The sequence below is a fragment of the Malaya genurostris genome, chromosome 3 (genome assembly GCF_030247185.1).
Source record: "Malaya genurostris strain Urasoe2022 chromosome 3, Malgen_1.1, whole genome shotgun sequence".
Taxonomy (NCBI): domain Eukaryota; kingdom Metazoa; phylum Arthropoda; class Insecta; order Diptera; family Culicidae; genus Malaya; species Malaya genurostris.
In genome coordinates, this window is record NC_080572.1 from 281,137,394 (window position 1) to 281,155,764 (window position 18,371).

General features: G+C 37.1%; 2 protein-coding genes across 4 annotated transcripts in view; one reads left to right on the top strand and one right to left on the bottom strand.

The window, feature by feature from the left end:
* The window catches only part of LOC131437211 (BAI1-associated protein 3), a 347,788-nt gene that overhangs the window by 299,962 nt on the left and 29,455 nt on the right, over window positions 1-18,371 (bottom strand). The window lies entirely within an intron of this gene.
* LOC131437212 (sperm-associated antigen 1) lies at window positions 14,929-16,509 on the top strand. Its single transcript, XM_058606396.1, has 3 exons — window positions 14,929-15,720; window positions 15,794-15,921; window positions 15,998-16,509. Exons 1-3 carry the CDS (start codon window positions 14,973-14,975, stop codon window positions 16,340-16,342), a joined length of 1,221 nt encoding a protein of 406 aa, XP_058462379.1. The 5' UTR covers window positions 14,929-14,972; the 3' UTR covers window positions 16,343-16,509.

Here is an 18,371-nt window from a genome sequence, read left to right on the forward strand (position 1 = left end):
AATACACACACACACAAAATGAAATTTACATGACATGTAATTCAATGATACCTTGAGGCCCTTATTACCGTTCTCCCTTCCACTTTCACATTCACTTCACTTACATGTCTCGGTTGATTTTCCATTAGGGCGTATAAGCAAGTGACAGTTTCTCTTTAATCACTCTCTCTTTCGATTATTGTGATGTGATTAAAAAGATTTTCTTTCATATTACTATTCTGTTTAAAAGTCGAAAGTTTCGCGTATCATTTCATGCAAAGAGTTGAGTGATAAACGTGAAAACCGCTTGGTAATTAATAGAAGAGAAAGTAAACAAAGAGAAACTGTCACTTGCTTATACGCCCTTTTGAAAAATCAACCGAGATGTCACTTCACTTGATTGGTGGTGTGATGCTCATAATGACATCAAGTTCATCCAAATATTTACTTTTGCCTTTGAAGCGGCTTCCGTACTGAAGATTTAAACTCACTTCACTCGATTTTCACCGTGAAGTGATGTCGATAATAAGGGCCTGAAATAGACATCAATTGAATCAAACCATCATCGATGGAAAAGAAAATTAGAATGCCTCGATTTTTCAATGAATTGTAGAGTAAAGATCTGAGGAGTAACTTTATGTTCAATTTCCTGCTCCAAATATGTGTAATAATAGATGTAAATATTGTTATCTGTGCAGCTCGAAAAAATCTTGTGATTTTACAACTTATAAAATGCACATAAATGAGACGTTGAATTTACACATATCTGTATTCAAGAACGTGTGATTTAAAAATGACATGGCTTGAAATCGAATGAATTAATAAAAGCATAATAGAGATAGCAACAGTGTGTCTTGAACCGAGAAATATAAGATCACAAAGTACATCCGTTAATCGAATGAACCACAGAAGCTTAAAGAATTATTGATACATATAAACCCATTCAGCGGCACTCGGAACGTGGTAGCCGAGTATGATTTACACTTGGAGCCTGTAAAATTCTGCACGAACGGGAAGTTCGGTCATTTTTAAACTAAGTTGTTATGAATTGTATCGATAGTAGAATTGTGTCACCTGTAAAATTCATAATTTTTTTCTGTGTATTCATTAAAAAATTCTTGTATTTTCGCACGGTATATTTCGAAAAGCAACCCTCATTTCTAAGTTGTAAGCGTTTCGAAGCGTTACATGCGTTACTTTATTGTAGGTTATAGGTGTTATGAAGCGTTACATGCGTTACATTTTTGTAAGTCATAAACGTTACGCAGCCTTACATGCATTACTTTTTTGTATGTTATAAACGATACGTTATAGGCGTTACATTTTGAAAACGAAGGTGTAATTAGGGGCTGAATGCGTTACTTTTTTTGTTAATTATAAGCAGTTCATGCGTTACTTTTAAAATTTAATAGGGATTGTAAGTGTTACTCATTTGTAAGTTATAGGCGTTATAAAGCGTTACATGGGTTACTTTTTCGTAAGTAACGCGTGTTACAAAACGTGACGTGCGTTATTTTTTTGTAAGTATTAGGAGTAATGAAACGTGACATGCGTTACTTTTTCGTAAGTTTTAAGCGTTATGAAGCGTAATATGTGTTACCTTTTTGAAAGTTATAGACGTAACGAACATTTACGTGTGTAATCTTTTCGTAAGTTATAGGTGTTATGAAGCCTAACATGTGTTACTTTTTTGTAAGTTATAAGCGCAACAAACTTTTATATGCAAGCGAAGCGTTATATGCGTTCCTTTTTGTATGTTATTGGTGCTATGGAGCGTTACCTGCGTTAACGTTTAATGGTTAGGTGTTATGAGGCATTACAGGCGTTACTTTTTTGTAAATTTTGTAACACTATTTTTATTGCCGTTATTTTCTACCGTATCGATTGACTTTCATTGGTAGTTTTCGGCAAGTAGCGACTAGAGAAGATAAAGATATGAAAAAGAAAGGCGGAGTGTAGTGATAACTGCATATGCTTCTTGACCATTCTAGTGGACTGGGGGGTTTTAAACTCGTCCTCCACGTGTAGACGGTAAAATACATTTCATTCCTTCCTTCCGATCTGGCACATATGAGCCTGCCTAGTCAGCTTTTTCGATCTAAGTTTCTTCTCTAGTCGTTACTTGCCGAAAAATACCAATGGAAGTCAATCGATACAGTTTTTTTTTGTGTGAATTGAAGACATTACATGCGTTCTTTTTTGTAATAAATGAGTGTTGGATACCGTTACATGCGTTACTCGATAGTTATAGGCATTACGAAACGTTACCTGCGTTATTTTTTGTAAGTTATAGGCGTTACATGCGTTTCTTTTTTATGGTTTTGGGGCTATGAAGCGTTACTTCTTGAACGTTACATGCGTTACGGACCATAACATGCGTTACTTTTTCGTTAGTTATAGGCGTTACTAAGCGTGATATGCGTTGCTTTTCAGTAACGTATAGGCATTACACTTTGAGCATAAAGATGTTATGTGGCGTTACATGAGTAACTTTCCTGTAAAATATAAGCGTTACATACCTACTTTTTTGTAATTAATGAGTACTGCAATCCGTTACATGCGATACTTTATTGAGTTATTGCAATTCTGAAGTGTAACATATGTTATTTAATTGTAAGTTATAGATGTCACGAAGCGTTACAAGAGTTACTTTCTTGTAAGTTATGGACTTTTTGAAGCGTTACATGCGTTACTTTTTCGTGGGTTTTAGGCGTTACGAGGCTTTATATACGTTACTTTTCTGTATGTTATTGATGTTACGAAGCGTTACATGCGTTATTGTTTTAATGTTCCGGTGTTATGAGACCTTGAAAGCGTTACTTTTATTGTAAGTGATAAGCGTTACATGGGTTCGTGTTTTGTAAGTTATGAGTTTTGTAGGCCTTACGAAGCGTTACATAAAAGCGGTACGAACCGCCAAATGCGTTACTTTTTCTTGTGTTATATGCATTACCAAGCGTGACATACGTAATTTTTTGTAAGTTACAGGCGTTACTTTTTGAAAATAAAGGTGTTATGCGGCGTTACATGCGTTACTTTTATGTTAATTATAAACATTACATACGTTACTTTCTTGTAAGGTATATAAGTATTACGAACCGTTACATGCGTTACTTTTTCCTATGTTATAGGCGATACCAAGCGTTACATGCGTTACTTTTTGTATGATACAGGCGTTACATGTTAAAGATAAAGGTGTTATGCGGCGTTATATGTGTTACTTTTTTGTAAATTATAAGTGTTAACACATGGATCAATAAGTCCCGAGACTAAAGCAGAGATGGCGCTCGTAGTAAACCAGTAACCACGTCTTTCTAGAGTACTAACCTTTGCTTGAAACGGGTCAAAATTTTAAGTCGATCCGACTAGAAACAGATGAGTTATCGAGGTTGGAGTAAAGTCGTTTTGTAGTTTGTTAAAAAAATGGAAAAAACCGAGTTTCGTGTTTTGATAAAACATTGTTTTTTAATGGGTAAGAACACCGTGCAAGCGAAACAATGGATTGAAAAATGTAATCCGGACTCTTGTTCATCAAAAGCAACGATTTGTCGGTGGTTCGCCGAGTTTAAACGTGGTCGTACCGACACAAATGACGCGGAACGCTCGGGTAGACATGTAGAAGCCGTTACACCGGAAAATGTGAGTGAAGTGACAAAAATTATAATGAAAGATCGTAAAGTGAAGCTCCGTGAGATTGCTTAGATGACACAGATATCATATGGAAGTGTATTTACTATCCTTCATGAAAAATTGAGCATGAAAAAGATTTTTTCCAAGTGGGTGCCGCGATTGCTTTCGATGGAACAAAATGCACCCTGCCACAAGTCGATGGAAACAATGGCGAAATTGAACGAATTGGGCTTTGATCTGCTTCCCCACACCCCATAATCGCCAGATTTAGCCCCCAGTGACTACTGGCTCTTTGCTGATCTTAAAAAAATGCTCCAGAGAAAAAGATTTGACTCAAATGAGGAGGTCATCGCTGAAACTGAAGTTTATTTTGAAGCAACAGATAAATATTTTTATAAACATGGTATTGAAAAATTGGAAAAACGTTGGAACCATTGTATCACCCTAAAAGGTGATTAAGTTGAAGAATAAAAAAAAATTTGCACAAAAATGTTGTTTCCATTGTTAGTCTCGGGACTTATTGATCCATGTGTTGTTCTTTTGTAAGTTACAAGTTGCGAAGCGTTACATGAGTTACTTTTTTTTAAAATCTGAAGCGTTACTATTTAAAGCTTGAGGTGTTGTGAAGCGTTATATGTGTTATATTTTTGTAAATTATGAGCATTACATGCGTTACTTTTTGAACGTTATATGCGTTACGAACCGTTACATGCGTTAATTTTTCTTACGTTACAGGCTTCACCAAGTGTTACATGCGTTAGTTTTTGTGAGCTACAGGCGTTACATTTTAAAGATAAGGGTATTGTACGGCGTTACATGCGTTGCTTTTTTGTTAATTATAAGTCTTACAAGCATTACTTTCTTGTAAATCTAGTAAATCTTAAGCGTTACATGCGTTACTGTTTTAAGGTTAAGTTGTTATGAAGCGTTATATGGGTTAATTTTTTTGTAAATTATTAGTTTTACATACGTTACATTTATAACGTTATACGCGTTACGAAACGTTACATAAAATACCTTTTCGTAAATTATAAGTGTTACTGTTTTGTAAGATATAGGTGTCACGAAGCGTTACATACTTTATTTTTTGTAAGTTTTAGGTGTTATTTGCGTTATTTTCTGAAAATTGAAATGTTAAGATGAGTTATATGTGTTACTTTTTCGTTAGCAATAGTAGTAACAGTTGCAGTAGCATTAGCACCACACTGTTTCTAGTACATTATAAATAACCTTTCCGTGTTTGACACTACAAACATTAAGTATCGAGCTACTAGTTTTGTTTAGTTGAAATTTTTTCGGCTACTTTACAGTTGGAGACATTTTAGTTATACCTTTTGTTCAAAATTGACCCGGACTGATCCATTAGAACCGCGCGTGAACAAAATCGGTATTTTTTATTCCGGGTTTGGTTTAACCATCTTTGACATTCCTGTTAAATTTGAGAGGGATATGTAAATTAGCATGTTGTTTACGACACGAAAAATTTGTCTGGCTATTTTTCTATGGAAAACAATGAACGAGTTTACTGTTTGTGGTTTTTGTTTTACGAAATCATCAAAAAGTTGCTGAAATATTTGGAGAGTTTACTCTAGGGAGAACGCAAGCACTTGAGTGTCATGAAGCTTACAGGTAGTGAGATCGTAGAAAATTTGCCTTCTTCTGTTCTCCCGTCCACCTCTGTTAACGACGATAACATCGGTCGGTAAAGGAAAAATCGTGCTTGAAAATCGTCGTATTTGCATTGGAGCGATAGCAGAGCATCTTGGCATCTCTTATGGATCGATTCAGCTCGTTTTTGGTAATGTTTTGGAATGAAACTCGTCGATGCCAAGCTCGTACCGAAAGAACTGATTTTTTTTTGCATGATTGTGACTGAAAGTAATCGCTCAGCCACCGTATTCACCAGATTTGGTCCCCTGTGACTTTTTCCTATTTCAAGAACTCAAATATTCTCTCCGGGGGACGCGCCATGACTCGATTGAGTACATAAAAAGAAAAGAAATTCGCGGAAGGAACTGAAGGCCATCGCGGCCAAGGCCTATGGGAATGCTTGTATTGGTTCAAAAAGAGCCTATTTAGAAGGTGATAATAAAATAATGTACCAAAAACAAAACGAAAATGGATTCAATCCGGATCAATTTGGATCAGAAGGTACTTCTTTTTCACTTATAAATATTGTTTTTAGCAAAACTACACACTTAACATAATTCCGGGAGGGTAGAAAATTACCCATTTTTATTCAAAATTCATGCATGAGGTATTTTCAGACTGCTTAGAAATAGAAAAATGCATGAAAATCATTTGAAAAAGGTATTGAATGTTCACGTATGCCATGCCTTCAATGATAATGGTTGTAAATGGCTAAATGCGATAAAACTGTTGAAGCCAACTTTTACTGTATGGAATGAAAAGTCCCGGGCCTCTTCCAGATAAAGATAAGCTGATCGTGTCAGACGAGTTCTAGTTTTCATCAAGCTTTGGAAAAAGATTCACCAGCACATTCATACATAAGAGTAACAGTGAAATTGAATGATTTGCAGTACGGATTGGTTCACCATCCACCGTATTCTCCAGATCTGGCCCCCAGAGACTATTATCTATTTCCAAACTTGAAAAGGTTTCTCCAGGGAAAGAAATTTTCGTTGAATGCTAAGGTCATTGCAGAAATGGAAGCCTGTTTCGAAGGCCTTGACAAAACTTTTTTTTAACGGCATCAAAATGTTGGAGGGCCGATGGGTCAAGTGTATCGCTCCAGATGAAGATTATACTGAAGAATGAAAAAGTTTTCACGGTAAAAAATTGACTTTTTCTTTGTTAGGCCCGGGACTGCTCATTCCGTGTAGTATTTGAGATAATTAGTGAGCTGATGAAGCAAGAATCAAACATAATAGTTTGTAGTTTTGTTTGTAAAACAGCACCTCACTTGTGACAGCAAGAATTGAAATCGCAAATGGGTAATTGTTGCACTCATGAATGGGTATTTTACTTTTAGGTTCTACACTGAGGACTTTTTTAACGCGTTTTTTGTGCGGTTTTCTTTATGCGATTAATTTTACACGGACTTCCGAAGTAACGCGGTTTTGTTTTAAGCAAATTTCCGAAGGTACGCGGATTTTTTAAAGCGAAATTTCAAATTTTTTTTGTTTTGTCTTACAAATGCACGAAGCGTCGTGATCCCGTGTAATTCCGAGAAAAAACCGTTATTTTTAGAGAATGTGTTTAGTCGGGGAATATCCTGGACACAAACCAGCACAATTTCAATCCATCACGAAATTCTCATTGACAACTAATTTTGTGATTAAAATCAGCTAATTTGACTCTATCTATCTGTCATCATCACTGCTGAAAGACAGCACAAAGAAAACAAAAATGAAATTGGATCTATTAACAAGTTTATTCGCCAAAAACTCATGAGAAATGTCAAGGCAAAACAATCCCTTCAATAGCCTAAAAGGATCTAGTCTTGTTGAAATTGTTTTGATGTTTTTCGCGTGCGTTACAATATATCTATTTTTTTATTGCCGTAAACTCTTAGTGGAAAGTGTATTTATTTAGAATTAGTTCTAAAGTTTTTCGAATTCAACTAAAAAATTAACCGAATGGTAATGGAGTGTGTCTTAGCTAAGAAATGACAGCACGTTTAATTGGTGAATTCCACTCGAAAACAGTGGTTATTTTTTATCGTTCCTAAAGGAATGAGAATTAAAAAAAAACTAAATTAACAAAGTAAGATTTTTTAGTCTCAAAAAATAACTAACTAAAATCCGTGTATAGTTTTACGGTTTTTTACGCGGATTTCCGAAGTTACGCGTTGTTTTGTACGGTACGTATCCTCCACGTAAACAAAGGACCAGAGTGTATTTCCAATCTTTGAAAATCAGACATTGTTTAAAAACGCAGAAGCAGTTTCCTCCGCTATAAACTTTTGAATAACAAGTTGATGATCCTTCAAGAAGAACCAATCAGGTTATTGAGAAAGACGTGCCAAATAAACAGATATTTCTATTTTGAATTCCTGCTCAACGGCTTCGAAGAAAACTGGTTTTGCGTTTTACAGCAATGGCAGCCTTCCTAAGATTGTATATTGACCCTTAACCAAACCCTTGTTCAAACATCTCTGGTCTATTTGATCTGTTTCTTTCACACTGTTTGTTTAGGTTACAAATAGCGAGAGTTGTGTTGATTCTAAAGGTCAACTTCCTGGAGGATTCTTTTCTATTAACTAGCAAGGATTATCGCTGCAACAAAAAAAAAACTTCACAACTTTGATTGTTTCGTGTAACAACGGTAGGTTGTCAGTCTTTGTATCGCTGTGATTTCGTCTCTCAGAGTTTGCGTGTCAGTTGCTTGCAGTAAAAGTCAAAGCAACCGATGATTTGTGTTCGAATTCGAAATCACGAACAAACCGAGGGGGACGACAGATCTGGTTTTTTCAAATAAAATACAAAAAGTCAATGGAAAGCGAAAAAAACTACATCTATCCAAACATCTAGATCGATCCGTTTGAAAGCGTTTCTAACCGTGTAAAAGAAAGTCAAAGAACATATGATCTCTTAAAAAGTTTCTGTTACTGGTCTTGACATTCACTGAGTGTCAACATTGATTCGTCAGCAGATTGGTAAAATGAAATTAGGGTTAAACAACATTGAAAATTTTTTCTCTTAGTAGCTGGGAGCATGAAGATGGAATATATTTCAATTTATTGTAGCCCTTTGAAGGTTTACCCAAAGATATCTCTGTCTGTGATATTAAACTGGTTTTATATTTTGTTAGATGCTAAGACTTGCAATTTTTATGTTTAGAAACGTTTTTCATTAATACTGAAGCTAAAACTGAATAAAGCTGTGTTTAATATGGTATTGAAAATCTTATAGAAAGGATAACAATTCATTTTTTTTACTTTAATACAGATTAACAGCAAACTACATACTTGTTTACTTCACGATTTCCCTTCTAGCATATTTTGAAGGTTTGCAGACGTTAAAAAAAAATCAGACAATGGAACGTTTTTACAAGAGAAACCACACAGTGTACGATGTAGATGAAATTCGGAATAATTTTTGGTTCGAGTTGAATATAGAAACTGTGGAAAATGAGGCAGATATTAAACGAGAATGGCCAACATTCCGACAGGATATGGCAGATAATCCGGAGCATACGCTCTCGGTGTGTGGGTTAGCTATGCACCAGAATATAACAAAACTGATTTTACAGGACGATAGTTCACAACTCCCGAACTGTCTGCATCTGGCATCTTCATGTGACATTTGTAACTTTCAGGTTTCATGGCCTATTACGATACATCATATCTCCATGATTATGTTGTTAACCAGCAAAAATCCAAGAAAAGACGATCGATCCATATTCAACCGCTACTATGTGTAGCAAAGAGAAGAAAAGTGTGCATAATCGTATGCAGCGTGAAAAAGCCTAATCGAAGCGAAGTGCAGTTTTTTAGTGTCGTCCCCCTCGGAACAAACACACAAACCGAAGCAGAAACTAATGGATTGGAGTGGGTTACTAGATTAATAAAATTTCGAGACTGGCTAGCATTGCAAACGTTTTCGTGTTTCGTGAAGATTCTAAAAAAAAATTTACAACATAACTTAAAGTTCAAAGTTTACTTTTAATGTCATGCAAATTGAGAAATTTTATTATTCGTTACACGGTTCGATTTCGGATCGCGTGCATCCAAGTTAATTCTTTATGCAGCAGTAGAACGATTTACGACGGAAGATAAATCGCGTTTGAATAAGCAAACGTTTTTAGTGGAACTGCCGTGGCAATTGTCAACTAAGACCAAAAAAAAACATCCTTTTTCGAAAGCTTTATCGTATCTCAATTGTATTTATTATTCATAACATAATTCAAGCTTTCCTCATCCGTGCACGTATGTCACATTGTTTAGCATCAATTTGACTGCATACTTCAGCTTCCATCCAGCGTCGGGTCAAACGGAGAACCTCCGCAATTCGGTACGATACTTTTGCATTATTCTAACCGCTATCAAATTTAGTTCGTCCACGAGGTGGCAGCAGTTAACATCCGGTATCGTTCCGTGAAACCCATAGTTGCATAGTAGGCTACATAACCGAAGCCACTTCATTGAGGATGCATGCATACATTCCGGGGGTGGTGTCGCTTCCAGTGCTTCGGTAAGCCAGATACGGAGGCTGCGGCGGCGACGACGGTGGCTTTGGTGGTGAACGTGCTGCCGCCTGCATATATGCAGTACATGCAGACACTAGGAACCGCACTCGATACAATTCTACTGCAGCTAGTACACGTTGTGACGTTGGCTGAGTAAATTATTCAAAGCGTCGTTGTGCAAACAGATGAGGCAGAAGCCACGCTCAGAACTCAGAAGATAGTATCGCAGATCGTGCGGTTTCGTAGCTGAAGAATTGAGTTTGCAATGAAGAGTCAGCTGCTGACTGTCGGTGGTTTTGAATTGCCAACCAATTTCCCTACTGGCAGTAGATTTAATGAAATAGATTCGATGTAATATGTGAAATTGGAATCACCGGGAATTCGATGGCATTAGCTGGCATTAACATAAACTGCTAATGCGCTGACGGATCGATGACGAAACGTATAACAAATGAAGATGTTCATGTGCGAATGAATGAATCTTGGTAAAAGTTCCAATATTAATCTCATTTAGCCTAAAATCAACGCATCTTTGCTTTGAATTCAAGAAGCATTAGCAAAGCAAAAAAATATTTAAAAGAAGGTACTAGAGTTTTAACCTTTTATCTACTTAGCAATGCAGGTTGAACTTCTAAGCTGCACTTTCCGTTCAATTAGCATTGCTCTCAATTTAGACACGAACGAATTGAAGAGTGCTTAACAATCAAAAACACCGCCCGAAGAAATGAGAAACACCTTTCCAGTGTCGATCCCAATCTACGCATAAGCAGTCGAATTTCTGCAAAACTTTCGATAGGTTTTATGTAAATGCACAAAATCCCTTTCTATTGTTCTAAAGGAAGCTCAATTTTTTTCATTTCATTCACCCAGCGACAGTATCTTTCTTAACGGATTCTGATTGAACCCCTTGAAACTTAATTCCTTGACCCTTCTCTACGCGTAAAGAAAAAAATAAATAAATAAATCCAAAACCGACTGGGGAAGAGTTATTTCCCAGAGTGGAATTGTTTTCGCTGTCGCTTTTGTTTCGGCCCGCTTGCTTCGGTCGGCAAAATTCCTGATTCACGATCCGCGTGAATCGGCAAGTTTCCCCCATTTGTTTTTGGGAACAAGTCGTTTCGCAAAGCAAAGCTTGCTTATTTGTGTGAAACAAGATGCCTACTTTGTTGGAAGAACAACAACGAGAAAAAAAATCCGTCGCCATGTTGGTCCGTTGCTCAATGTAGACGACATGTATAAGGATTATGAAAGTCTAAATCAACTCTAAATTCTTTTCCCGCGACGAAGGACGGTTGCTGTCTGATACGACGGACAACGGTATGGTTGCGATTACTTTGATTAACTTTTGTTTTTTTGTGTGACATTTCCCACACAAGGTCGTTGATAATACACTTTTCCTTTGGGGCGGAATTGGCCAGTTTTCTGTGATTGGATCGCTTCATCAGAAGAGAGTAAGTTCGGTCGAATTTCAAATTACCTTTTTTTCTTTAAATATAACGAAAATCTGTCAAATTCTATCGTAAAGAGTGACTAAAAAAAACAAAACATTGAAGTAACTACACTACTGAACTTATCATAAATACGTCTGTGCATGTCAGAGTTCTCGATCAATTCAATTAACATTTACGTTTTAAATGTTATAAAAATTTCACTCCCATGATGTGTCAATATGTCAGGTGACGTTCATAAGATTAGTTAGATGAATTGACGATACAATACAAGGTACGTCATCTAGCTAATTTTTAGTAATTTTCAACAGGTTATGTTCACAGAAAAAAATTATGAATTTTAAAGATAACAGAATTCTACAAACGATGCAATCCTCAGCTACTCAATTTTTCAAATGACGTCCACTCACACAGAATTTTACATGCTCCGAGTGTAGTTTGCACTCGGCTATCAAGTTCCGCTGTATGGATTTATATTTATCATTTATTCATTGAAAAGATATGAGCTCTGTGGTTCAGTCGAGTAATCGATGTGCTTGTGATCTAATGTTCCTCGGTTCAAGTCGCGCTCTGCCTTCTATCGATCTTTTGTTTTTTTATTTCATTCGAATTCAGGACATGTCATTTTCAAATCACACAATTTTACATGTTCTTGAATATAAATTTGTATGAAATACGACGCTCCATTTATGTGCATCTTATAAGATGTAAAATCGCAAGATTTTTTCGAACTGTGTTTGAATTTATAAAAGAACTCGTCGTTGACTAGTTTTATAGCTCTGAAAAACTTTGATTAAAATCATCATTCAACTATAATCATACAGATCACTAACATCCTCCCGATTCTCGCCCTTCCCTCGACTGTCCATCATATTCATCGAAACTAACAAGATCTTTTTGCTGGCACTAACTTTTTCGCTCCCCCTTCCCATATCACTTCACCATCTCGTTATCAACTAATTAGATCTTTTGTCGTTCTTAATCATTTCGTTCTCATGTCCCCTTTTTCCACAACATTAACTTCTCTATGTTTTTTTTCATTCTTAGCTATTGTAGACTAGCTAGCGCACCTTCTTGCGAATGTTTCACATTAAATTCCATACAGACATCTTGGCGACAAATTTTGACACTTTTTTCCAATCTTTTTCGAACTGTTGAATGGTTTTGGCTGCCGAGATAGTTTCCTAAGATGTGCCTTCGTTAATGCCCAAAATTCCTCAATTGGTCGAAGTTGTGGGAAATGTATACCATTCTACCGTTGATTTCGAGTAGTGGCACGAAGCAAGATCTAGCCAGAAGACAACAGGATCCTTGTGTCTTCGAATCATGGGTAGAAGTCGTTTTTGTAAACATTCCCTGATGTATATTTCGCTGTTCATTGAAGCAGTGGCGATGAAGGGTTTCGAAATCTTACCGCAGCTACAAATTGCTTGCCAGACCATAGCTTTCTTACCAAATTTTTCGACTTCAATCGATTTCTCGGACTGATTTAACACTTGCTCTTCTCGCACCGTATAATATTGTGGTCCCGGCAAGGATTTGTAATCGAGTTTCAGGTAGGTTTCGTCGTCCATGATTGTGCAGTTCAAATTTCCAGCAAGAATCGTATTGTACAGCTTTCGAACCCTCGGCCTGATCGATGGTTCTTGTTTCGGACTACGTTTTGGTTGTTTCTGCTTCTTATAGGTTCAAAGATTCAAATGTTCTTTAGCACGAAGAACATTTGACTTTGAAGTGCCCACTTTTTTGCCACATCCCGAACTGAAATCTCCTTCTTTTGCTCGAACGCCTTCAGTATACGTTTATCCAACTGAGGGTTAGCAGGACCTTATTTTCGATCCGTTTCCGGTTTATCCACAAAGGTATTATCCTCAGCGAACTTCCTGATTGCATTTCGTACGACTTTTTCGTATACTCCTTCCATTTTTGCTATCTTTCTCAGTGACAGTCCGCGTTCTGTGCATCATTTGTACACAATTTTTCGACGTTGTGCTGAAAGTCCACGCATTTCGAAACAAACTAATGAAAACAAATAAACAACTGCACAAGTGGTTAGAGAAGAGTGTAAGCAACAGGACGCAGCCATAAAAATTGACAGATTCTAAACCATTGCGAAATGGCTGCGGTTTTTGGTTGCGTCCATACCTTCTGGGACAGTCTTTAAAATTACGAAAATCATTCAACCAAGTCAGAATAATGTTTCATCAGCTTAGACAAGACTGATTCGAAAAAACTAAATGTCTAGCATTGCGGAAATTTGCGAAAAATACACCTAATATTATTAGATAGTAAACCTAATATTATTACCACTTATTAAGTATATCTACTAACAATAAGGCTGTTGACCATCTCGCGAGTTATTTTAACTTTTGGTTAAAAAAAAGTTTGTCTACGTGGTTTATGAACGGTCCCCTAAGAAGTGCTAGGCAATCAGAAATTGTTCGTCAAGACATCGGCAATCAGCATTGCACGGAACAGGTTACGGCGCACTTGCAAAGTATCGAGACCGATAAGTACTCCAAGGCTTTCGTAACTCGGCAGCTGATTGGCGTCATGAATACATTTTACTCAGGGGCTTCTTTAGAAAGATTTTTTAAGTATCGAAGCCCACTATTCGCGACTCATTGCCCACCTGTTAACAATTTTGAGTTTACTACCCACTGAAAATTAGCTAATGCCCACTAGTAGGGCAGTAGGGACCAGTTTGGGAATCACTGCTCTATACTTTAGACTCTAGACGCCAGTTTCTTGATCCTCGAATTTTGAATGTAGAATTTTTAACCTCGAACGTTGAATCCTGAATCATAAACTACAAATTTGAACCTAGTTTCCTTATTGATTCAATTTTAATAACAATGGCTGAAAAGAAGGTACTTTGTTTTTAGTGTATTGAATTTTGAAACATATGTTTCCAGAGTTCACCACAAGATGGCGTAAAATTACTACAGAAATGTATCATATTATTGCGAAATCATTGAAATTGAATTGGAATACAAACAAAAAGCATTCGCGAAAGGCTCTCCTATATATCGAAAAGCTATCGTATTAGAGTAATTGGAGGCAAGTTTTACAGGGAAAAAGAAAGACGGGTAATGTCAGAGTCATAACTGGAGGACATAAATACGAAAAAAAAATGACTTAATTTCTTCCGAGCATTGTAATGGTGCATCAATACTAAAGTATTTGTCATTGACGACAAACACTTTACCACACAAAAAAACTTCCTAATATTATAATTATTGTTGTAGACTTACATACTCAGTGCAGAAAAACTACGCGCAGTTTTTTGGGAATTTTTAAATGGTTAAATTAAAATCGATTTGTGAAATTTATCGGATTTTACACCAAAACCTGAATTCTGGATATGCAGGAACTGAAACTGAATTGCGAGCTAAATTCGTAATCTGGGATTAGCTTCGGACTAAGCTCGGAATCCAGTTCTAGTATTCAGTTCATGAATTTTGTTCTATAATTATGAAACTGAACATTAATTTCAAAGGTTTTGTCCAGCTTTCTACCACTGTTCGCCGATGACGAGCCTAACGTCAACAACCTAAAAACATTCAACATTTACTGCTTGGCCAACTGTTACACTTTTCTTGTAGAGTAAACAAACTCTGCAAAGCACCGATTGATGTTTCGAAAAAAAAACGTCACGCATGCTCGATGCATCGTGAATGAAGTGCTGCGCGTGGTCATGGTAACCGATTGTTAAATCGAACTCTCAGCCAGTCGAGTGTCTTGAATGTCATATCGTATCGATAAATGGCTAATAAACCAAGAAAATTACTCGATAGATACGGTATTCTAATCGAACATCTCGAATTCGATTACATCGGACAGTGCGCGGACGAACGGGAGCTCGAAAAAATAGTGAAAGTGCTTCGTTCCGGCGAGGAAGGATATTTTTCCGAACTGACGACGTTTGCCGAAGAACGATTGAAGGTTCTCAATCCGAAAAATAAGGTTTTCCGGAAGGAAACTCCTCTAGGCACTAGGGAAACGGTTCCCACGGACTGTTGGAAGCAAATTAGTTCCGATTTGGAAGGATGGGCGAATCAAATGAAGTCAGTGAACAACAATGAGCCGAACGTAAAAGGTCTTTCGCAGAATTCGATCCCGCCAATTAGAGAAGTGTCCGTTGATCTGATTGTAGGTCCTAAAAGTGCTAGTGAGCGTGTCCCGTGTGAAAAGATTCAATCATGCGATTATCAAAAATGGGATCGCTATGATCCGGACACCGAACTGTTGAAAATGGATTTCGACGAGGAACGCCACCGGGACTTTGTTCAGAATCGGAATCAAAAGAACTTGACACGGAATAAAGGGGACGAAAGCGTTACCATTTCTGATGAGTTGACTGAATTTGAGAGAAAAACATTGGCTATAAAATCGAAAGAGAAGGGAAACGATTATTTCCATAGTAAGGAGTTTGAAAGTTCTCTCGTGGAGTACAGTAAAAGCATTGCCATTTTTCCAACTGCTGCTTGCTTCAATAATCGGGCCTTGGCCTGTTGGTATATATGAGTTTTGAGGTTTGGTTTGGTTTGTTAACAATCTGCTGTTTGCTTTGTTTTGTTTTACAGATATTAAACTAGCGCGCTTCCCAGAATCTATTTCTGATTGCGACGATTGTTTGAAGCTTGAACCGGACAACGTGAAAGCACTGCTTCGTAAAGCTGAAGCACTGACGATGGACGATAAACGACGTGCGGTAAGAAACTTCAACATCAATACTCATTTAAAATTTATTAATCATGCCGGGTTTTTTTTTCGAACGCATCGATCAGGCATACCAGGTTTACTGCCAAGTACTCGGTATCGATTGCTCCAACAGTGTGGCATTGAAGAAGGTGGACGATTTACGGGGTCAACTACCGGACCTACCACCGCCGAATGCAACGCAAATCATGGTAGAGGATGTACGAAACGAGGGTGACAGCTCGGACGAGGATTTTGCTGCTCTGGTTAGACCGAAAAAGATTACCAAAGATAGGCTTCCGGATGCCATGAAAGCATTGAAGAGCGAAACAACGAAATTGATACGGGATAGCGTCGAGAAAAGCCGCCAACAACCGTCGGTTGATATTCGGCCACCATCGGGACCAAAGCAGCGGTTGATTGAAGAGCTTTAGACTTATTGTTGAGTTTGAAGCATTCGAGCATGGTTGTCATCTTAGTTTTTGATAAACTGTTTCAATGTCTTTTGAATTGTAGGAATATTCAATGTAGCTCTCTGTCTGTGCCCCAAATAAATATTTTTTAAAAAAATCTCTCATTTCCTCGGCATCTTAGAACTAAGGTAGTGTGCCTTATTAAATATATTGTTAAATAAAATAAAAAAGAATCTCTTGAATTCTATCGATATCTGGAATTATTTATGTCTATCTTGTTTCGAATTTGTTAACTCATTTTCAACGTAAATTTAAGCTTTTTTTGTCTGCAGCTTGAAATTGCTTTGTCCAGAAATCAGTTTTCGAATTCAGATCCTAAGTTCATGCTCTCAATTCTGTTCCAAATTTGCGTCCCAGAATTTAGCTTCGGTTCCCAAATTCAGGCTCCAGAATTTGAGCTCAGAAGTCAATACCTGGGTACTTACTTTTGGAGTTCTGTTCCGTCCAGGTCAAGGTCAATAATTCAGTTTCTGATTCAGAACCCAATTTCAAGTTCTGAACTTTTTATCAAGATCCTTGTTCAAAACTTCGTTCCAGAATTCGGTTCTAAAATTCAGATCCAGAATTCAAATGCTGAGTTTAAGTGCAGAACTCAGGCTTATAGCTTAGTTCCAGAATCCAGGTCGAATTTCACTATTATAATTCATTTTTGGAGCCCAGATCCAGAATTCAGTTCTAGCTTCAGAACCAAAGTTCATAATTCAGTTCCTGAATCCAGGGCAAAATTCCGTTTCCAAAATCAAGAGTTATGGTCCAGAATTCAAGTTTTAAACTCAGCTCGAGTTCCCAAATCCAGTTTCGAATTCAGAATCAGAATTATCATCCACAATCTAGAACCCGAGTTCAGTTCTAGTTGCATAAGTCAGGTTCAAAACTCAGTTCCAAAATGCAGGAATTTTTCGAATTCAGATCCTAAGTTCAGGCTCAGGAGCTGATTCTGTTCTTAATTCTGTTCCAAATTTGCGAATTCAGGCTTCAGAATTTGAGCTCAGAAGTCAATTCCCGTGTACTTACTTTTGGAGTTCTGTTCCGGAGTCCAGGTCAATAATTCAGTTTCAGAATTCAGAGCCCAAATTCATGTTCTGAACTTTTTTCCAGGATCTTTATTCAAAACTATTCTAAAATTCAGAATTCAAATGCAGAATACAAGTGCTGAATTCAGGCTCAGAGCTTAGTACCAAAATCCAGGCCCAGAATTCAGTTCTAGTTCCAGAACTAAAGCTTAGAATTCAGGGCGAAAATCTGTTTCCAAAATCAAGATCCACAAGCCAGTTATGGTTCCAGAATTGAAGTCCAGAATTCGGGTTTCGAATTCAGATTCTAAAAGCCGGCCCAAAATTCTGTTCCACAATCCAAGTTTTAAATTCAGCTCGAGTTCCCAAATTCAGTTCCGAATACAGAATTAGAATTATCATCCACAATCTAGACCCCGAGTTCAGTTCTAGTTTCAGAATTCAGGTTCAAAACTCCAGAACAGGGAAATTAGTTTTCGAATTCAGATCCGCAATTCAAGCTCTGAATTCTGTTTCAAATTTGAGTTTTAAAATTCAGCTTCGATTCCCAAGTTCAGTTCCAGAATTTGAGTTCAGAAGTTGAATTTCTGTTCCGGAGTCCAGGCCAATAATTCAGTTTCTGAATTCAGAACCCAGATTCAAGTTCTGCACTTTTTCCCAGGATCCTTATTCAAAACATCGTTCTAAAATTCTGTTTTAAAATTCAGATCCAGAATCCAAATGCAGAATTCAAGTGTAGAATTCAGGCTTAGAGCTTAATTCCAGGTCAAGTTTCAGTTTCAAAATTTAGTTTTGGAATACAGAATTCAGGTTCACCATTCAATTAAGTACCGTTCCAGAATTGAGGACCCGAAGCTTCCGAATTCAGATCAAATATTATTCTTAGAATTTAGTTTCAGGTTATTTCTAAATTCTAAAAGTCGGCTCAAAATTCCGTTCCAGAATCCAAGTCCTAAATTCAGTTTTGGAATTCCGCC